General features: G+C 41.6%; 1 protein-coding gene across 1 annotated transcript; it reads right to left on the reverse strand.

Annotated features, from left to right (window-relative positions):
* Nucleotides 1–10,440: 10,440 nt before the first annotated feature.
* Nucleotides 10,441–18,549, reverse strand: LOC139463616 (microfibril-associated glycoprotein 4-like). Its single transcript, XM_071244889.1, has 4 exons — nt 18,415–18,549; nt 17,132–17,234; nt 14,701–15,013; nt 10,441–10,795 (listed from the first exon to the last, which is right to left on the reverse strand). Exons 1-4 carry the CDS (start codon nt 18,547–18,549, stop codon nt 10,441–10,443), a joined length of 906 nt encoding a protein of 301 aa, XP_071100990.1.
* Between the last annotated feature and the right edge of the window lie 5,376 nt (nt 18,550–23,925).

The following is a 23,925-nucleotide window of genomic DNA, read 5'->3' on the forward strand; positions in this document are numbered from 1 at the left end:
ACGTGTCCTATATCCCATTCATGTGTGTTCCATATCAGTCACACATGTCCTATATCCCATTCTTGTGTGTTCCATATCAGTAACACGTGTCCTATATCCCATTCTTGTGTGTTCCATATCAGTCACACGTGTCCTATATCCCACTCATGTGTGTTCCATATCAGTCACACGTGTCCTATATCCCATTCATGTGTGTTCCATATCAGTCACACATGTCCTATATCCCATTATTGTGTGTTCCATATCAGTCACACGTGTCCTATATTCCATTCTTGTGTGTTCCATATGAGTCACACGTGTCCTTTATCCCATTATTGTGTGTTCCATATCAGTCACACGTGTCCTATATCCCATTCTTGTGTGTTCCATATCAGTCACACGTGTCCTAAATCCCATTCTTGTGTGTTCCATATGAGTCACACGTGTCCTATATCCCATTCTTGTGTGTTCCATATGAGTCACACGTGTCCTTTATCCCATTATTGTGTGCTCCATATCAGAAACACGTGTCCTATATCCCATTCTTGTGTGTTCCATATCAGTCACACGTGTCCTTTATCCCATTATTGTGTGCTCCATATCAGAAACACGTGTCCTATATCCCATTCTTGTGTGTTCCATATCAGTCACACATGTCCTATATACCATTATTGTGTGTTCCATATCAGTCACACGTGTCCTATATACCATTATTGTGTGTTCCATATCAGTCACACGTGTCCTATATCCCATTCTTGTGTGTTCCATATCAGTCACACATGTCCTATATACCATTATTGTGTGTTCCATATCAGTCACACGTGTCCTATATACCATTATTGTGTGTTCCATATCAGTCACACGTGTCCTATATCCCATTCTTGTGTGTTCCATATCAGTCACACGTGTCCTATATTCCATTCTTGTGTGTTCCATATCAGTCACACGTGTCCTATATACCATTATTGTGTGTTCCATATCAGTCACACGTGTCCTATATACCATTATTGTGTGTTCCATATCAGTCACACGTGTCCTAAATCACATTATTGTGTGTTCCATATCAGTCACACGTGTCCTATATACCATTCTTGTGTCTTCCATATCAGTCACACGTGTCCTATATCCCATTCTTGTGCGTTCCATATCAGTCACACGGGCACGACAAGACGAAGGTTGTTTTCGCTTTTAAATAACTTCAATACTGAATTTCTCAGACATATTCAGATAACAGTGACATTTTTGATTTCGCATTTCCCTTGCTTGAAACGGCAATTTAATACTTATTTATTTGATGACACATAGTATACACAAATTATAAGAATTCATTACAATAACACTTTGAAGGAATGCCATGTCCACCACATCTAGAGATGGATAGAAGGATTTCTAAATATATACCAACAACATAGTATGACCATTTTAATATTCAAACCCCGGGGGATCCCCAAAACACATATGCATGTCGTAAGAGGCGACCTATTGGATGGGGTGGTCAGATACGTTCACTTGGTTTCGTGCCATCTTTCCCTGACGTCGTGCATTGTTGCTTACAATGTCAGTTACTGGTTGCCACCTCAAGTCACGATTTTGTGTGCGTGCGTGCGTGCGTGCGTGCGTTCGTGTGCGTGTGCATGCGTGTGCGCGTGTGCGTGCGTGTGTGTGTGCGTGCGCGTGTGTGCGTGCGTGCGTGCGTGTGTAGGTGTGTTTGTGTGCGTACGTGTGTGCGTGTTTGTGTGTGTGCGTGCGTGCGTTCGTTCGTGCGTGCGTGCGTATGTTCACTGCAGGACTGGCAATCAGTTCTCATTTTGGTCGTTTAAAGCATCCAATCAATGCCACTATTAATCTCGTAGAATAATTGTGCAACCTATGGACCAGAGACAACATTGAAATCGTCTATGGTTGGCGTACACATTAACTTGACGCTATTGCCTCTAGCAGTACTTTAGTCGTTATTACCTGTATTTGTTTGCCGATATTGAAATAGTTAGTCAATGGAATTGCTAATTGGCTGCATGTTTGTCTCATGGGGCTGGCGAACGTTATTAAAGAAGTTTGATTGGTATTCTGGGAGTTGGTGAGAACACATACAAGAGCATAATAAGAATAAATAAATAACAACACATACAATTTTATAAATAACTAAAATTTAAGTGCAATGAACCAGAAGTTGTTATCCATAAAGTTTAGTAGGGTGGGTAGGGTATGGACATATGCCAACACGCGTCAGTAGCTCTGATTTTGTTGACAGCATGATTAACAGTTGAAGAACATGTTGTTTATGCCTATGTCACACTGGTTGGATGCTTATATGGTACAGGAACAATAGACGACCACCATTATAAAATGCAAGATGGAAGGTGACGGATAAAGCTACCCAAAACACACGGCTGAAGGCAACCAATGTTTTTTAGCCTGTGCAAAACAAGAAACAGCCAATGGGTACAAAATGGTTTATTCAAGATGCACTGAATTCCACTTTTGGATGTGGAAAATACCAAGCTTTATCTCTTATGAATGATGCGGAATATACAATGACTTGAATCAAATTTGTTGGGAGTTTTTGACATATTGTTTGGAGTTGAACTAAAATATGCCATGATTAATTATACAATCCTGGCCACAAAGAGATATATTTATGTCTCTAGTACAAAAACACAAATGCAATTTCTTATAACATTTATATATATTTTGAAAGATATATTTAAGATTAAAAAATACATAGCAATACATTATACTACTTCTAAATTTAACAATAAGTGGCAAGAACTGATAAACAGATAATAGGTTTTTAGTATCGCCAGTACGGACGATGGACAACCACAGGGCATTGGAACATGGGTATATTGAACTGCCATGGTTGATACTAGGGAAGGGAGGTAATCCTCAATGATGGAGGTAGAGTTACATAACGTGCATACCACTAATGACGCAACCACTTTGTTCTTTGTGTTTGTGGAAAAACAATGAATAAACACAGGACATTACATATCACACAAACTGGTAATCTGTCAAAAACAAATGAAGGAGATACTATTATCTGAAAAAAGATAATATTAAAAGTCAAATCATTTGGCATCTCATTATGAGAACATTAGGCCTCAAAAACAGCAGCAATAATCATATATGGAAATGATCATAAAGGTGTGTATTATTTATGAGGAACTTAAAGTCAATAATGAGGCAGTCTGGTAGGCGACTCTTACGCGAGGAACGCCTTAGCGTTGGCTTGGGGGGCAGGGGGTGCACGAGAATCAACACCGTCAGGCTCAGAAAAGTTGGAATCCTCGACTGAATCCTCGACTGAAGTATGCAAGGATTCGCTGTGACAGTCAGCGTTTGAGTATCTAGGGATACAGAGAGCTCTTGCGGTATTCAGGATCGGGTGTGGGGTGGGGTGTGGGGTGGAGGGTGGGGGGGGAGGGGGGGAAGCTGTTTATTGCAATCAACATTGTTCTCAGTGTCTGATGAATTGATCCGTGGCATTTCTAAGCATGTGGGGCAAGGTAAAACTGAATTGAGCATGTGGCACTTTGTAGTAATGAGACTTGTTAACTCTTTAGGCCCATCAGTAGGAACAACCGTATAGCGATCACGGGCTTTAGACTTATTTTTTACTACCTATACAAATACACACTCACCAGGCCCTGCGTTTGACGAATTTCATTACAAAGACTAGAAAGTAAATCATCTTGGATTAAGGATTTGAAACCTGTGGCAGAATCTGTTCTGATTACTGCCAAAGGACCATTAACGAGAAGCAGACGTACCATTGCATCTCAGAGAGCCTCCGTGTGCTCATTTCCAGCAATGCAAGAACATGTAAATGAAGTTACATTTTTTCTCTGGACCAGAATTAATTGTCTCTCACGTTTCAGAGTTTCAGCGCCAAAAGTTTTGGATCTTCTGTGGACTGGCTCACATGAGGAACCTTCTTCAGTTAGACACCCTTTCACTCGATTTACCAAGACCAAAAGCATAGAAGTAACTGAAAACAACCTTAAGTTGGTGACTGGAGGGATGATTAAGCTGGATATGCAAAGATGTAATATGACCACCCAGCACCGTGCGAGGTGCCACAATACAGTCTTCTCGGGGATATCAGAGCCTCTTCCCTGCGGACAACTGACAGTCCATCTTCAGCGATCGTAGCTTCATTCAAGTAAAGTTTAACATCCCTAACCTTGGTCTGTTTCTTTTAGGGTCGAGTTCGTTGTTTGAGATGGTAATGAGTCCGACGTAGGCCACGAGACACAGACTGAATAGCTAGCCAAGCAACTGTGCCTGTTAAAGGAAGTTCCGCATGGGCTGATAATATGTCTGAAATCGAGATGTTATGAATGACTGAGTCTTCTGTACGTCTAACGAAGATGCATATACGACAAGTTAGCGGGACACGATCAGATGCATTACGAGTCTTAAGGAACACGTGCAGTCCCATGACATGTGATGTCAAATGGAAGACAGGAACTGAAACTCGTGGACTTGCAAAAAACTCTCCTTGGCAAAGTTTTTCGAAGGCCTGGACACATGGCTTACTAACTGTAAGCATACAGGCCTTGTGTTATGACAGGATAGTAAACGGTCTATCATATCTGGTGGCAACTGCGAAACACAGGGCCTCTATTTCACAAGGTAACAACATCACTTTACCTTCTCGTACTCACAGACATTGTTTGTCTTTGGGGGGCTTCACCTAGAGTGTGGCACCAATGCCCCGACTCTTTACTTGCACGTCAGTAACTGTCCAAAGCTAATCATCTTGTCGAGGAAGGACAATTGTTTCATGCCATGACTTGATCCTCACTCAACTGCATTTTGAGATAGCCGACCAGCCTGATTGTCATCAAGAGTAGCTAAAATGCCTCAACATCCTGGAGGGGCAGTCGGGCAGCCTAGTGGTTAAAGCGTTCGCTCGTCACGCCGAAGACCCGGGTTCGATTCCCGACATGGGTACAATGTGTGAAGCCCATTTCTGGTGTCCCCTGCCGTGATGTTGCTTTAATATTGCTAAAAGCGGCGTAAAACCATACTCTCTCACTCACTCAACATCCTGGAATCACTCGAGTCAGTACTCTATAGGCACCAATTATAAACCATCTTAATCCTTAGGCGCTAGAAGAAAGAATACAAGTAGAGAGTGTAGAGATTTTTGCAAGGATGGTACCGTTTAGCCAAACTAAGATTGTTACGCTGGAAGGCACTCTGTGTTGTGTTACCTCGACAGTGAAGATCTGCAAGCTTTGCCAATGGTGCCGTCCTCGAATAAATGTCTGAGGACTCGGCACATATATTCTTCTAAAGCCGCCTCAGAGTCAGGCATACCCATTGCGAATATAATATGAACCCTTACGTCACGGAAGTGTGTATCTACGCCTCAGTATTATATTGAATTGCGTGACAGAGGTATTTTGGTAGAAGGCACTTGTCAGATCTGAGGTAATTAAATGTTTCCACAACGCAATTTGGCGAAAGGTCGAGTACTGTGGTACGCGGTCCTTGCAATGAGTTGGTTGAACAGGTCCCGTGTTGAATGGTCCTGATGTATCATTGAATCCTGGGATGTGAGGGTCGAAGACTTCATCATATTCTTCATTTAAGGCTCAAAATTTCTTTTCTCACATTGGGTTGAAATGTACTGCGTGGATCAAGGATACATTGTTGTGAGCTTGTTAGTTGTGACTGGTTGACTGTGACACGTACTCGTTGATCTTGGCAGAAATGTGTACCTTTCTTCGGGTCATGGGGGTTCATATGTAAGTTTGGCAATGCGATTCTTTTCTGACACACTGGGTACTATTTCTGCGTTATCAGTTGTTACCAGAGGTTCTAAGGCAAACATATCATCAGGAAGTCCAATCTCAATGTAGTCCTTTGGTCAACATGTTGTGGAAGTATCAGGGGCACGGAGTAAATGTGCATGCCTTTGTGCTGTGACGTAGACTTGTCATAGGATCCATACTCATATGTTGTGCCAAAATGATAATTCTTGGCTAGACGTACTGCAATATCGTTCACTTCCATGAATGGAGTACCCGCTGACATTTTCAACATCAAGATTTTTAACAACTAACCCTTCAAAGGCAAAGGATCGTTTGACCCGACTTAAGATAAGTTTAGTTTCGCCGACGACTTTAAGAGGTGAGCAACCATCAGCCTGATAAGCTGACTATGAGCCCTTTTCTTTAGGTGCGCCATGTGTATAGGCTGCTGTCAAGTAAACCATGTTACCTGTCACACCACCGTCCACTGTGAGACGAAAGATGATGCTGATAGAACACTCTCTTGTGTGGGGACTGGCCAATACTTATGCGGAGAATGGAAGCGGAACTAGTAGTGTCAGATATTGACAGATTCCGTTGTAATCTCACATGGAACAGTTTCACTATATCATCTTCACTCAATATGTGAAAGCTTTGGGGAGCGCGGCCATGTACTTCCGGTCAGTTTCAGGCAGAAATAAACACTCGCTCAGATTGTGGTTGTGTTGGAGAGTCCTACCTGCTTACACAAGAAAAATACTCTCTGTGTTTTCTGAAAACGTTGACCACGAAGTCGTTGTGGACGTTGAGTACGTTGAGTATGGCGAAAGGTGCCAAAATGAGACGCTGCTGTTCTTATTACTTTGGCATCTTCTGATACCATTTGATCCAGAAGTGAATCTTGTGCTTGTAAAATGCTATTGAGTGTAACACCGCTGCTTTGGGGCTCTGCGTATGGAAGTCATTGTGGTAGTGTACTGATGCTCAAACGCTAGTGTTCCCGTGAAGATTCCGGGGTAGAATAGTTCTTCAGCAACCCATGCTTGCCGTAAAAGGCGACTATGCTTGTCGTAAAAGGCGACTAACGGGATCGGGTGGTCAGGCTCGCTGACTTGGTTGATGCACTGTCATCGATCCCAATTGCGTGGATCGATGCTCATGATATCAATCACTGGATTGTCAGGTCCAGACTCGATTATTTACAGACCGCTGTCATATAGCTGGAATATTGCTGAGTGCGGCGTTAAACAACAAACCAACCAACCAACCGTAACTCGACTGGGAAACACGTCCTCAGGGCCACGTTCCACAACGTTTTCTTAGCGCCACGATTGTCGTAAGTCTGAGTTAAAGTATTGGAGTTGCGATCGTCTTAGCACTAAGATCTCTTTGTGGGACAGGGCCTTGGGGATTGAACTCTTACTTGTGAAGGAGCTGCCTTGTCACATTTGCATGTAAAACTACCGAGTGACGACGTATTTTGGTTCTTTGTGGGTGCCTCTACGTCAGCACGGATCACGGAATTCACTCAACCACAGAGCATTGGAACATAGTATATGTGGATTCAAAGGCACACATACTAATGCCCCAAATATGCCTACAAATCTCGTTAATCACTGAACAAATCATATGTACAGTGAGTCGCTATATACATTACAGATAAAGATACGAATTTCAATCCGTTCATTCTGAAACAGTATTTGTAAACAGTGTTCGTATGGATAACCAAGAGTCGTAGAATTGAACCTGGTTACAATATTCAAAGACATTTCGCTTTGTTGTTCATACTATTTCTCTTAGAATTTGATTGAATTAAAATTCGCTTTTTTGCGACTCACTGTTTATGTGCTCACTCGGGATCTATGACATCACTTCCATTGGGTAAGATAAACCGTAATTCCTAGTAGTTCATTAGTTATTTTCATATTGTGTACAGATCTAGTGCTACATCCTTAGAGGTAAAAAAACGTGATATAAAACATTGTGAGAAAGATCCGACGTTCATGCAGCTTCGCCCTCACTCTATGAAGGTTCATACGCAAATAAAGTGAAAGTCAATTCTTAGAAAATGTACTTTCAATTCGAGTGTACAGCCCAGTATATTTAGAATTTGAACTAAATTCAACACTGATTATTACTTCCTGTAACAGCAACGATGACATCATGCGACAGTCATTATGACGTCATTTAACCTGCTGGATGCCGAGCTTTTTCACTGACGCACATTTCGCTCAGATCTGAAAAGTGAACGTTGTGCTGAAGCGACACTGGATCTACATCCGGCTATGAAATTACGCAGACATGTAGAATATTAAATTCAGTGTGAAACCAACAAACAACAAAGAAATGGTTTACAATTAACCATTGTATTTTTAAATTAACTAGGTTTACAAATCAATACAAATTACTGCACAGAAATTACACAGTAGAGTGGTAGTAGTACAAAATTCAGTGGCAGGACAATTCCAATGGCAGTATAAATTTTGATGGCAGTGGTAATTAGGTTCCCCTAACAGCAACAGTCCTCAATCTTCAAAAAAAGGGGCCTAGGCTGAATATTCAGAGTTCAAAAAAATTATCTTCACACATCAGCCGGTCTTGATGTAATGTGAGATGAGAGAGCCATGCATTTGCCCACTTATAATATAGTCTAAATACCTTTAAAAAACTTCCACATCATTTTGGATTAGTCTGTAGCTGTTCTACAAGATTCCAGACCGCGTTGGATTTCAAAAGCATCTAAATATCGTAACTTCCACACCACTGCTTATATTCGACAATACTACATTCTTGACAACTAACATTTGTCACAACCCAATGCTTTCCCACTGAAGAAACAAAGTAATACAATTACAACATTGTTTAACAATACATTACACTGCCATATAACATTTTAAACTATTATGTTTATTAAGTTGATGTTCATTTCTGTGAAACTTGTGGGAAATTAAACATGAAAAACGAAAAACGAAACTCCCCAAACCACTAATGCACTCGAGTTCTAGACACGTAACATGAGACAAGAGACAGGATGCAGGGATGCAACAAAGGCTCAGTTGACTACAGTAAAACATACCGTGAAATCAGTTTTTAATTCTTGGGGGACTGATACGTGAAGAAGCAACAAAACTGCCTCCCATACTTTCACCCCTGAGGCAACAAATATGAAACGCCAACGTCAGAGATTAATTAGTCTCGAGTATCTGCCGAAACTATGGAAGCGTATTAATGCCACAAAATATGGTATATATTACTCACAGCTACGCAGAAGATACTTCATCTGCGTAAATGATATTATAATCATGCGTATCGTTAATCAGACAGTGATATTGTCTTGTGAATTTGCGATCCTAGTTGGACAAAGTTCATACAAACATTATATATTTAATAAGGGTGGTTGGCAGCATGATGGTCGGTTTTTTTTCATTTGACGTTTTCCGTATTTTACAGCATACTCAGACATTTCAAATTCTCAAACTATCAACGCTAAAAAGACAACATATACGAGCATTTTACAAACCAGCAGAGTTGTACCTAAAGTGCTTCATTTCATTATGATGGGTATCAGTTTTTATAGCTTGGGTGATTCTCATCCCTTCATATTCATGTTTCACGTCTAAAACCTAACTTCCGTAAAGGAAAAATCATGAGAATCAACAGATTCGAGAAATTTCTCCGAACTAAATCATGTTATGGTTGATGTATCATTTCGTTACAATTTTGCATAACGACCTTTGGTTGCGTCAGTTTTCCTTCCACATAAAGCAGGTTCAAAAAGGCCAGTTAACTCCTGGACGATATGCAACTGGAATAACAAAAGCGTGACATTACATTGCTAAAGAGTTAATTACTTTTTAACGAATTCTGAACAATTTGTAGATTTGTGTACTCTCCTTTCTTTATTACGGCCATAAGAGGGTTGGACGAGCTACCAGACGAACCACGCTCACGTTTTGGTTCGATGATGTTAACATCGACAAATATTGATGGTTTTGACTTAATGTGGGTCCTTTAACAGGCCTTCATAAATGGAAGGCCAAGTTAGAAAATCGGCCAACTAGAAAAAAAATCGGTCAAATATCCCATGACCATCCTGGACTTGACCTGGTTCTAGTCTCTTGTCAATAACTTCACCATGTTTAAATAAAGAGTTACTTCATTCAATGTTTAGATAATAACCCAATAAAGACATGTCAAGGCTGAAAGTCAAGAAAATAGGTCATTATTAATTAATATAAGCCAGAGAAGTGATACTTTCTTCTACCATGTGAGGAGTATCATCTACGTAGAAGATACATTCTTTTTAGAATGTTGTACTAGTACGCATCAATACGCATCAGATTCCATTGGGCGTAAAAGGCGGTGAATATTACATAAATGGTCACTGAAATCAGAGATGACTGGGTGTTCACAACACAATATGCCTTCCTTGTTCTCATCACTATAAACATGTTCGGTCGGTTAGGTTTTATTTGTTTTCTAGTCTTATATTATTAATGATGATAACCATTTTGGTGGCACCAGGTTTAACACTATTTCCGTAATACCTTTAAACTCGGACCAGATAACGAAACAGTTATAAAGGCAATATTTTCAAGAATTTTTTTTTAAAAACACGGATGTTTCGTGAGATCTTCACGCAGAGAGGTATTGGTGTGGATACTTTGAGATATCGGAGATTTGGGAGACATTTTTTGCCTCAGTGCCGTATGAGAAACAATTTAACTTGTAATAGTGAGTAGTTAGGAATTCCTGGGTACCAAAACGTTTCATTAGGGACGTTGAACAGGTACCCGTCGTTTGGCCGAGTTAGCGGACCTGTAGGGTTGCATTCCCCACACGCCGTGAACCACCACGCCCCCTGGTGGACAGCGGCGCAGTTCCTTTCGGGGTCGTCGTCGTTGTCGACGTCAAAGGTGCTGAACTTCTTCCCCTTCATGGGCGTCAAGCAGTCCCCAATATCATGCGGAGGAGCTGTTTCCCAGTTGTAAGCGAAACTCATGACGTAGCCCGTGGATTCGGCCCCAACCGTGAACATACTGTACGTACGTTGTCTGTAACATATTGAAACGGTATGTGTTCAATGTATGCGTATTAGGCCATGGCCCGAGGCCAGGAATTGTTAAAAGTATTTTAATATAACATGTTACCTTGTCTGGTGATTATTATCATTAATGCATGTTATGACATAAAAACATTGTTGTACCAAAATTAACTGTTCATTAATAAGATATCAACATTTTTAGCAACAAGTTTTGTTCTACTAATCACTATGGCTACAGACGAACATTGACCAATCAGAATTCAGGGGCAGTATTTTGCCCTGTCATTCAACATGGCCGCGCCCATGCTGCAATGTGTTTGCCACATTTTACATATTGAAAACGAACCTCTATCTGCAGTTACTGGTGTGTCTTGGGATAGAATTTGTGAATGTATGGATATATGGATAGACCTGGATGGGTTAGAGAGGCAAAAAGCAAGACAATTTGAAGAAAAACGCTCGATTTAAGAACCGAATATAATAAGGCCTCAGACAGAAGGATAAGGGGTCTCCGTGATGTGATTATGTATTTCAAATTGAAACTTCCACCGCACTTTTATATCCAAGATTTGTGCACATACCACTAGTTCAAGATGGTCAGTACATGTTTTGCCACAGGAATGCACTCGGGGTCGCAAATCAAAATATGTTACAGGTAAATGTACTCGCAAGAGGAAGTTAGAAAGACTAGCCACTTGTTAAATACAAGCTGAAAAACTGCTAGAAGCAGCTAGAGAAGGAAGATGAAAATAGTGTTTATTCTGCCTCTTACTATCCTGAGTATAGTAAAGGAAGTATGACGTAACAAGTTCACAGACTGACCATGTGGGATCGAACGTAAGCCTTTTTTATGTAAGGCCTTTATTATGGACACTGACCAGAAGTGTGACCACTACGGCATCTTTCCGAGTCAAGTGAGTTAGCTGAATATAAAAGTCCAGTTTCCACACTTGCCGACTAGGCTGGTATTATGGAGTTACATTTTGGCTGGACTAACGACTCTATGCATAGTCCAATCAAAATTGCGAAACGAACTAGACATCCGGTTCGTAAACAACATGGATTTCAACGTACCGTATTTCGGTCGACTGTAGGATTTGCACAGCATGTCTACCGCCAACTGGGTTTCGACAGATATTTTGCAAATTCTTTCATGTTTTTATTCAAGGTGCTTAAGTGATTTGATGCACTTTGCGGGGTAAAACCCCTTTTATTACAATAACGATCAGACCGTCTTCAACTGGGCGCCGCCATTTTGTTCGAAGTAATTGCAAGTGATATGAGCGATGGAATCTGATTGGTCAGTAGGAGGAACATAGAAGGGACATAACTCGTAATAGCCACTTGTGGCGCTACGACCGAGTCTCAAAATTCCTACATGAAAATAATTACATCAACAGAAGTACGATAACCATTGGCTATCGCTGCGTTCTCATTGGACAATATGTGCAATGCATAATATACACTTTCATTTGAATGAACATGAAGAAATTGACTTTACTTGATTGACATTTATGCTTAGAATGCGTACATTGTACTGATTTATAAGGATAGGCGTCGCTGGGAATCCTAGTGTGGAACACACAAGAATGCGTACATTATACTGATTTATAAGTAAAGGCGTCGCTGGGAATCCTAGTGTGGAACACAAGAGAATACGTACATTATACTGATTTATAAGTAAAGGCGTCGCTGGGAATCCTAGTGTGGAACACAAGAGAATACGTACATTATACTGATTTATAAGTATAGGCGTCGCTGGGAATCCTAGTGTGGAACACAAGAGAATACGTACATTATACTGATTTATAAGGATAGGCGTCGCTGGGAATCCTAGTGTGGAACACAAGAGAATACGTACATTGTACTGATTTATAAGTAAAGGCGTCGCTGGGAATCCTAGTGTGGAACACAAGAGAATACGTACATTATACTGATTTATAAGTATAGGCGTCGCTGGGAATCCTAGTGTGGAACACAAGAGAATACGTACATTATACTGATTTATACGTATAGGCGTCGCTGGGAATCCTAGTGTGGAACACACGAGAATACGTACATTATACTATTTTATAAGTATAGGCGTCGCTGGGAATCCCAGTGTGGAACACAAGAGAATACGTACATTATACTGATTTATACGTAAAGGCGTCGCTGGGCATCCTGGTGTGGAACACACGAGAATACGTACATTAAACTGATTTATAAGTTTAGGCGTCGCCGGGAATCCTAGTGTGGAACACACGAGAATACGTGCATTATACTGATTTGTAAGTATCGGCGTTGCTGGGAATCCTAGTGTGGAACACAAGGAAATTCGTACATTATACTGATTGACAAGATTTATATATACTGAACCGCAAAAGAAACGTCACCCCAAGTGACATTGCATGAAAAGTTGTCATTTAAATATCTGGGTAATTTTTTTCAAAGTTTCTAAAATTTAACATTACCTTGTCCGGAAAAATGAAATTCAATGATAAAAACAAAGCAGATGACAATAAATCCTATCGCCAAAACGTATCACGGCAACGGCCAAGGTAAACCGATGCACGTAAGTTCCGTGCAAATTGAAATGCACATGCGTTCCCCCATTTCTTGCCCTATAAAAATCCACCGAGATCGGATGACATTCATTCATTATCGAATTGCTACCACATGCCAAGATTGACAAGAAATCAGCGACACCAAGCCCTTGGACAATTGCAAGCTGGACAAACCGCCCCGCAAATAGCCAATGCATTTCAAGTTCACGTAAGGACCATATACAGGCTCCAGCAACGGTACCAGACCACCAACACTACAGATGACCGACCACGTAGTGGAAGAACAAGGGTCACCACCCGACGTCAGGATCGTCAGATCGCTTTCAAGATCGCTTTGTTACTGCTGCAGTTTCTGTTTGACAGACCATTGGGACACACCAGCGACATATTAGTGCCCACCGTGCGTCAACGATTGACGAGCAGACACCTCCACTGTCACAGGCCACACCAAGGACCAATTCTGACACCACGTCATCGCCGGGACCCTATTCAGTGGGCAACACAGCACCAGCATTGGCGCCACCAGCAGTGGGGAAGAGTCCTCTTCTCAGACGAGAGACGTTTCTGTATCTCAACAGCAGATGGCAGAGAGAGAGTCTGGCGACGCCATGGGTACGTTATTCGGATGCTTGTTTTGTTGAGACTCGTGGGGTGATCCGAGCATCATGGTGTGGGACGAAAATGGTCTTGAACAGAGGGTTGGCCCTGTGGTCTTCCAGAACATCGGTCCAGGGAGAGGCAATGGTGTCACAGCAGCTCGGTACATTGATCAAGTCTTGAGACCACACGCTATACCTCATTTGGCACGTCGCCGCAACCACGAGTTTCAGCATAATAACGCCCGTGCCCACACTGCGAGCGCAACAAGAGACTTCCTCCAGCAGAATGGCATCAGAACCATGCAGTGGCCTGCCCTCAGTCCCGATTTAAATCCCATTGAGCACCTGTGGGACGAGATTCAAGGAAGGCTGAATGACCTCCAACAAAGGCTACAGCTGAACTGCGTCAGGCTTTCCTCAGAGTGTGGGCTCAGGTGCCTATGGCCTTCATCAACCGCCTCATCCATTCCATGTATCGACGTTGCACGGCAGTCATCAATGCACATGGCGGACACACGAAATACTGACTTGTGATGCAATTTTCTCAGAGACTAATGTTGTGTTTCACCTTAAGAACATTTAACACTTTAATTTCAACCTTGATGATCTGTTTTGCCAAGTTTCATCTTTTTAATATGTATCAAAGTATGTTTACAGTGTTTGGACAAATAAGGTTAATCATATGTCTATCCAAGGTGACGTTTCTGTTGCCGTTCAGTATAGTATGGATAGTACCTCTGAACACCAGGAAATATGTACATTATACTGACCGGTAAAGATAGATGTTACTTGGCATCTTAGTGTGGACTTCCGCTATCAGATTTTGACTAAGCGAGTTGGTCAAATAGTGGACGTTGTCCAGCCCCAACCAGAACTCCCCATCCAAATCTCCGAAACCTCCCTTGTAGGCTGCCCAGTCTCTGTAGAAGTCCAGCGTCCCTGGACTGCGCGCCATGATGTATGTCCTGGTGTCCCATGGGTTTTCTTCACAGAACACCAGGAAAGGCTTCGGAGACCCATTAGGGTGGATCATCGCAACGTTGTCGGGGGGTAGAAATCCCCAATCCTTACCATCAGCACAGTCTGAAGTAAAGAGGTTATGGGTGAGTGGTTGAATCAGGAGACAAACATGATTTTCAAGTTGGACATGCTTACTATTTTTTCACTGCTTTTTCAGTAATCGGTTTTTACAGCATTCCTTTTGCGCCAAATGGCATCTCTTTCGTCGGATAATCGAGAATAGCTATTCTGTGGCGATGACGTTTTATATTTAGTGTAGAACTTTGGTACATATAGATTTAGCCGCCCTAGCTTGAATTTCGAACCGAATGCCCTATTGTGATTTAAAACCTCTGATTGACCAATCAGATATTTTTCAATGTTTTCCAATAGTCGTCTAAGGCTCAGCAATTCGCTGTGCAGAGTAGTGTCCCTTGGGTACGCCAGAAACCTATAATTGGAATATCACTTCAGTTTTAACTCACTCACTCACTAACTCACTCACTCACTTCGTAACCTACCAATCCACGTGTACAATAATGCGACAATCATGTAAGTGTGTGTTACAAACTCATTGGTTGTGAAACGGTTAATATTCTTGATTAAACATTGAACATTTGTTGAGCATAAAACATTTGTTTTGTATGTGTCGATAAGCTGATCACTACTTTGGATCCCTGGGTATCCAGACCGTTTCTGTGGTGTAGTGGATGTAGAGCGTCTGCCTGAAGAGCGAAAGGTCGGTGGTTCGATACCCGGTATAGACATAACATAATAATAATACGTTAAATGATGGTACATGTTGTTGTCCCGCCTGGAGTCGGTTTGCTGTGTCAGAGTACCCATGTTAAACTGCGGCATGTTATATCAGTGGGCTAGCACTATAAAAAAACAGCATCATTTCACTAGCACACACACATACACACACACACACACACACACACACACAAACACACACACACACACACAAAGAGAGAGAGAGAGTCTGACTTAATGGCTGGTTGTTTTAAAAACCCTCCTGATAACTGTTTATTCTGGATGTGGAACCTCCTCAATGCCAGGCCTACCCCGTGGAAACAGTGAATGCTGTACTTATCTTGATCACTGTGGCCTGTAAAATATCTAATCTGGACCAGGGACACCAGTGGTTGACAGCATGAGCAATGATCGAGGCAAATGGAAACATAGCTTAAAAGATGGTACGTGTTACCCTGTCCGTTGTTGAGGGAGGGAGGTGTGTGTGTGTGTGTGTGGCTGTGGGTGAGGGGGTGGGGGGGTTTATGGGTGGTGGAACATATAATCAAATAAACAAAAAATTTCACTACGGTAAATTCATTCTCTCTCTAGAACAATACATACTCAGCGGGCGAACAAAGGGTGTGTGTGGGGGGGGGGGGGGGGGGGGGGCGTACATTCACACCTTATGAACTTTATACAATAAAATACGGGATGTAAAGAGGGGCAGAAGCTTCAGATGCCATTTGTATTCAGTTTTGAATTGTCCTGAATGCCTGAAACCAGATATGTAGCTCTATTTGTCACCTCGTTTAGTAACACTTTGGCAATGAAGAAACTATCCGCTAATAGGGTTCTAAAAGTTCTGACATTTGATCAAAAACGCACCAGGCACATCACTTGATTCACTACCACCAAAGGGGGTGTCATCACGGTGGACTATCTCCCCAAAGGCCAGGCACTAAATGGACATATTATGCTGTACTTGTGGGGCTATTACGGGATGATTAAGAGACTTGAGAAGCTAAAAGTGGTATGCTCTTCCATCAGAAGAACCTGGCTATGAGCTCCTTTAGCACCTACCATATCCTCCTGATCTGGCTCCTTCAGACTTCCGTCTGTTCCCAAACATGAAGAGAGCTATAGGCAGAAACTATTTCGATTACTACTGTTACGATTAAGCAAACCATGCTTGCCATAAAAGGCGACTATGCTTGTCGTAAGAGGCGACTAACCGGATCGGGTGGTCAGGCTCGCTGACTTGGTTGATGCATGTCATCGTATCCCAATGTGTGGGGATCGATGCTCATGATGTCAGTCACTGGAGTGTCTGGTCCAGACTCGGTTATTTACAGACCGCCGTCATATAGCTGGAATATTGCTGAGTGCGGCGTTAAACAACAAACAAAAACCAATCGTAACTTGAATATTGGCCTGCGACGTTAAACAGGTGAATATTTATCTAACCTAGCATCAGTCTTTCACAGCGAAGTCCAACATAGCCACCAAAGCACGTGCAGTTTCCGCTTCCGGGAACACGAACACCTCCGTTCCGACAAGGCGAGTTGAGCTGAAACGATAACAGGTAAGTCTTGGAGAGCACGAAGCTGACAAATCACGAATCCAAGTCAGGCCCAATCTGGGATAAGAACCTACGATCATAGGATTCTTTACGCCGAAGGGACGCAACCGCGATATGCCGCGCCTAACATGGATGTGTCTTTGAATAGGCATGAATATATAACCTGAATTAGAAACGTCAATAGTTCCGGGGTATTGATCTTTGTTTTTCTCTGTCAAAATCTAAAGGAAATACCGGGGTGACCAAATAAGACAATATGCCGTCAGGAAAAACCCGGGAAAAAATATATTTAAATAATATACAAACATTTAATATTTGTACAGGGTATATTTCTTAATGTGTGTGTCTAAACTAAACACACGCCACGATGTAGAAAAAAGAACATTGGATTTGCTGTCAATACAAGGATTCGAATACCTAGAGGAATAAATATTGTCGGTAACCTTGGGAACGCCGTTAGTTCAAAAGGAAAGTCATCATAGATATTTGCACTCCTGGCAAGTTTGTCTGAAGTCATTTTATCACACTACAGATGTCTGTTTACTTATAGTTGACGATGTTTGTTGATGTAGATGTTAACGATTACTGTAAGTGCAGTGAGACAATGTGGCTTACAGGAAATTACTAACAACGTCAAGTTTTTGACCACACTCCGCCGCAGTAATGACTAACATTACACACACAGAGGATCTGGACCGGAAATGGCCACTAGCCTGAGCCCAGTCTGCCTTCAAAGTGCGACTCTGCACCTCGGTATGGTGCCCATGTTCTGCCTATGTCATCAATACACGTCAAACTTAGACCTATGTAATTAGACCTATCATTAACTGCTAAATTGGCACGCACAATAACATTTGAACTAGCAGACCAACAAACGGTCATTTGAGGGATGTACGTCATATTTGCTGGCACTGCTATTCAGTCGACCGTAGTTTCCCTTTTACAAACCTCATGGATCCGATAGTTAAATATTGCTGGCGACAGTGCCGATAGCCGTACTTACATTATCGTACATGCGGTATGTAGTCATCGTGTACTGGTCACATGTTTGCGACTGCTGGGTCCGGTTGAATAAAGTGCACGTAAAAGGTGCATCACGTGACAATCGGAGAGATTCACACTGAGCATGCGTAGAACAAGCAACTGCGCACGCAATACGCGTGTTAACCTGCGTCTCCGCTATCTGGAAGTCCGAGTACTTAGATGCTAAGATACACTGGAAAACCTCCCCGAAAGTGGCTGTACCGATGGATCCGTGGCAGCTTCTCGCCAGAACAGTCACAGCTAGGATCACCAGGAACATGTCTGCAAACTGAGAGTGTGGTTTAGGTGTAACAGAATTTCAGTTAAATCACGTGTGAGCATAATATGGAAGTAAAGCAGGATAACTGATTAAACCCTTTCCATAACCATAAAAAATCTGTCCATTTTGCGATTCCGACTATATAATGAGCTTGTGTTTATAAATCACTGTCAAATAGTGATGATACCAGGAGTTCGCCTAAAGGTGAGCGTATTCTGCTCCACAACCGTCACAAACACATGCAAGTCAAGTCAACTGTAATAACACGGGAAGATTGGTACGTGTCAAAATAGGGCATTGCATGAGACATTTCGGCCGCTGATGCGTTTTCAGAAATATCCACATCATGTTTACCATAACTCTTTTTGAAACTTAGTGCCGTTACCGTTCTTTAACCACCTTCACAAAGTGACGTAGTACGTGACGTCTACCCGCAAGTGACGAAGTTCGTGGCATTTACCGCACGTGGCGTCGTTCGTGACGTTTACCACCAGCTGACGTATTTCGTGACGTTTACCACGTAAGTGAAAGCAGTGAGTGCAGTTTGGAGAATCTAGTATTTGAATTCCTAACAAGTGTATCCTGGTACGTCGAAGGGACACAACTCCGTATAGAGAGATTTGGCGGGCTAGGTCGTTCGAGATGATTACAGATGGGGCACAGTTTCTGGAAGTGTGAATGTACCTTTATCAGAGCGACAAGAGGGCGCTTCGGGGCCTTTTACGGTCTCGTTAGCGTCTTATCTACTTGCCAAGGACCCGTGAAGGGTAGTATAGGTCTTCAGCAACCCATCCTTGCCGTAAAAGGCGACTATGCTTGTCGTAAGAGGCGATTAACGGGATCGGGTGGTCAGACTCGCTGACTTGGTTCATGCACGTCATCGTATCCCAATTGCGTGGATCGATGCTAATGATGACAATCACTGGATTGTCTGGTCCAGACTCGATTATTTACAAACCGCAGTCATATAGCTGGAATATTGCTAAGTGCGGCAATACAAACAAACAAACAAACAAACTTGCCAAGTGTGGATGGGATACCTATAAAAAAACGCAAATCCCGCCAGCTTCCAACACTGTTCTGGATACAAGATATTTCCAGATATATGACTGACAACTTCTGCACATTCGTGTGTGCAGTGACATACATATATTGTAAGGCATGTTACTTATTGCCGGAACAATTTATTTGACCATTTGTGATTAAGAAACCTAAAACTGTTTATTGCAATACATTTTTCATTTGTTAATTACTCATTGATCTTGTGTGGTCATTTAAATACTGATTTCACATTTTAGTTCTGTACGTACCGATTTCTGGGTTAATTTTTGTGTTTCAATTTGGAAATCACATCACAACAATAACTTTGGCAAAGGTGTAAAAAACGAAACTGATAGCCGTGCCTGTAGACGCTCAAAGATGTTGTTACAGATAATTTTCACGAACTTTCAAAACTCTTCTCTAACATAATTGAATATATCCAGAATCATAATAAAAGGAGTTCAATAAACGGCGAACAACTGGGCTCCTTTTGGACACCTCGTCTAGAATATTAAAATTGCGTTTCTAGTTTGATGAAACATAGCAGTATATCTTTATTTCTGAAATTTGAAACATTCAGACATGAATTTTTCGTCACATCGCTTTATCGTCTCATATTATCACTTTGTCGTCTCGTGTTATCGCTTGTCTGCCCAAAACACGAGAACGCGAGGTTTGGCAGAAGTCTCGCGTTCTCGCATTCTCGTGTTTTCCTACAAATTGATCCGTGAAAATTTTGTTTTAATAAATATGCTAGCCGTGTATGCTTATTGCCTCATGGAGAAACTCACTGACCAGTGAATATTTCTATAATTGACGGTGTAGCATTTGGGCATATGTAGCTCGATTCCTAATGTCGAGATCGCTAGAATGCGAGATCGCAAGAATATCCCATTATTCCATATTCAGTGGTTAACAACTTCACTAGATATCTGTCCATTTAGTTTATTATGATAACGAATTACAAACATTTTTATGTTGAATTTCATCACCCAGTGACTGAAAATGATAGCATAAAAGGACAACGAAAGTCAATTTATTTTTTATTTATTTTTGGCTTCTAATCCTAGCATAGTTAATCTTTTGTGATGCTTTTAAGCCCTTTAGAACTTCTTAATAATGGTCACTCAATCTGTGAAATAAATGGAGGGTAAATTATAAGTAAATTTGTCAAATGAAATATTTAGGCATTTTGTAAACTGCCTTATTGAACCACATTTTATACAATGACTGATTTTATACATTGACATATTAACATACATAAGGTTCAGTACACACACTTTTGAATAAAGAAAGTTTTCAGTCTCACTAACGGTCTTTCGTTGCTGCAACAGACCCGCCAAAAGCACACCAAGCAACGAAACTGAAGGTAAATGTTTCTGAAGATCTATAGGTATAAGGAGTAACACGCTAAAACCTACCTCGTCACCTTTTCGTGAATATCTTGCACCCTCGCTGAGACGTGCACTCGATATCGTTTTGCCCCGACGATTATCAACACTGTGAGTATTTTTCTCCATATAATCTATGCTGATCGTATCTCACGCATATATTTTAAAATACGAAATATACTACTTCCGGTTCCTTAGGTACCCAATACATGCCAATTTTACTCTTGTTGAATATTTTGTGTGACCAATGGCCAAACAACCTTGGCCAGAGACAACATGGTAACCGTCTAGGACTGGCGTATATTCCAATACACATTAACTTGAAGCTATTGCCGCCAGCAGTAATATTCGTTTTACCAGGATTTGTTTATCGATATTGAAATATTTTGTCAAAAGATTGATTAATTTCCTGCTACAGTTATGCCTCGAGGCGAACGTTATAAAAGAGGGTCTATGCTCAAAGATGTGTTGTTTACTGTCAGCAGAGACCTCAAAATAGAACCTATTACTGTCTCTGTAGTCAGTACAGGCCTAGACGTTGCAACTATGACCCTGTGTCAAACAGAGCCATTTACTGAAGAATGGTCTGCTATAACTGTTATACTGTTGTGCTTTATACCATGTTAAAGACCCGTGAAGATCCGGGGTAGGACAGGTCTTCAGCAACCCATGCTTATCGCAAAAGGCGACTATGCTTGTCGTAAGAGGCGACTAACCGGATCGGGTGGTCAGGCTCGCTGACTTGGTTGATACATGTCATCGTATCCCAATTGCGAGGCTCGCTGACCTGGTTGATGTTGAGTGAGTGAGTATGGTTTTACGCCGCTTTTAGCAATATTCCAGCGATATCACGGCGGGGGACACCGGAAATGGGCTTCACACATTGTACCCATGTCGGGAATCGAACCTGGGTCTTCGGCGTGACGAGCGAACGCTTTAACCACTAGGCTACCCGACCGCCCCTGGTTGATGTTGATGTTCATGATGTCCAGACTTGATTATTAACAGACCGCCGTCATGTGGCCGAGATGTTTATGTGAATATGCAAAGCTTTGTTCGTAACCGAAGGCCTTAAATACAATAAATATCTTTGACTCTGACAATTAACCTTATCTGTACGTATTACGTGTAGACGTCCACATTAAAACAAAAAGTTACCCCAGATATCTATACGTAAAAGAATTCAGTGTGAAACAAACAAGCAACAAAGAAACGGTTTACAATTAACCATTGTATTTAAAAAATTAACTAGGTTTACAAATCAACACAAATTACTGCACAGAAATTATGATGACGGTAGACAATAGAGTGGTAGTACAAAATTCAGGACAGGACAATATCAATGGCAGTATAAATTATGATGGCAGTGGTAATTAGGTTCCCCTAGCAGCAGTGCTCAAGCTTCAAAAAAGGTTTAGGTTGAATATTCAGGGTTAAAACAATCATCTTCACAAATCCGCTGGTCCTGATTTAATGTGAGATGAAATGTGAGATGAGAGAGGCATGCGTTTGTCCATTTATAATATAGTCTAAATGCCTTCTAGAAATGTCCATATCATTCTTGATGTTATTGAACATTCAAGACCCTGTTGGATTTCAAAAGCATCTAAATATAGTAACTTCCACACCACTGCTTATATTAGATAGTACTACATTCTTGACAACTAGCACTTATCAAAACACATTGCTGTGAACTCAACAGAATCCCAACAGAAACAATGTAATACAATAACAACACAACACAATTTGATAAAAAGAATTAAATGGGAGTGTGAAATATAGATATTATGTAGTTCTGCATGTACTGCTATGTAAAACATTTGTTTTTTATGTGTGGATAAGCTGATCACTACCTTGGATCCCAAGGTATCGAGACCGTTTCTGTGGTGTAGTGGGTGGAGTGTCTACCTGGAGATCGAAAGGTCGGTGGTTCGAACCCCGGTAGGGTCATAACAAAACACGTCAATAGATGCTAGTTGTTGTTGCCCTGCCTGGAATCAGTATACCTAGTCAGAGTACCCATGTTAAACTGCGGCATGTTATCTCAGTGCGCTAGCACTATAGAGTGCAATAATCTTTAACGCGACGTTAATCCACCTTTCACCACACCTACGCCCTGGGTATCGAGCTGTTTTCTTGAATCATGTCGGTAAAGTCATACAGTCAACCATTGTTTCAGACAGACAGACAGACAGACAGAAGTTTATTCAATATTTTAGGCCATATGACCTATAGTACAGTAGTGTTGTTTTTTTGTATGAACATTGTACATAGAATTGTGTATAGAATGCAAACTCGACAACCATTGTTTCTCGGAATGTCAAGGCAAAAAAATCGGTCAATATCGTACGACCCCATCGGAAACTACACAACTGATGCTGTTGAAAGTGTCGATACCTATTGATTGCTTCCTTTCAAATCAACACGTCAACATGGTAAATAAGAAATGTATAAAACAATCATAAGCTCAGCACATGTCAATTCGGTGTAGACCTGAAATTGGTTGGGATTTATTGATGAAACACATCATACACACACCTGCACGTACAGAAGAAAATTATAACACTATTGACATGAGATCTGAAACATGAAACATAACACGGAGCTTAAGTCGAATTCCGTGTTAAAATGAATGAATAGCATGCGGGGGGTTGTGACAGAGTATCGATACAGTGACGGATGGCACAATAGTCGTATGATAAGCATCATCTGTGTCGCACATTCAATACTATCTTGCGCATACACCGCATGTGGTGTAGTGAATAGAGCGTTTGCCCGGGTAGCGGAAAATCGGTGGTCACGTCATAACAAAAGACGTTGAAAGATGCTTCGTGTTGTTACCCTGCCTCGCGCTCGGCATAATATTAAGACAATAAAACAGCGGCTGGTCGGCTCCGAGACTGTGTACTGTGTCTGAGTAGGGTATCCGTGTTAAACTGATGCA

This window comes from Haliotis cracherodii, unplaced genomic scaffold, assembly GCF_022045235.1.
Source record: "Haliotis cracherodii isolate W230 unplaced genomic scaffold, xgHalCrac1.p SCAF_16, whole genome shotgun sequence".
Lineage (NCBI taxonomy): Eukaryota > Metazoa > Mollusca > Gastropoda > Lepetellida > Haliotidae > Haliotis > Haliotis cracherodii.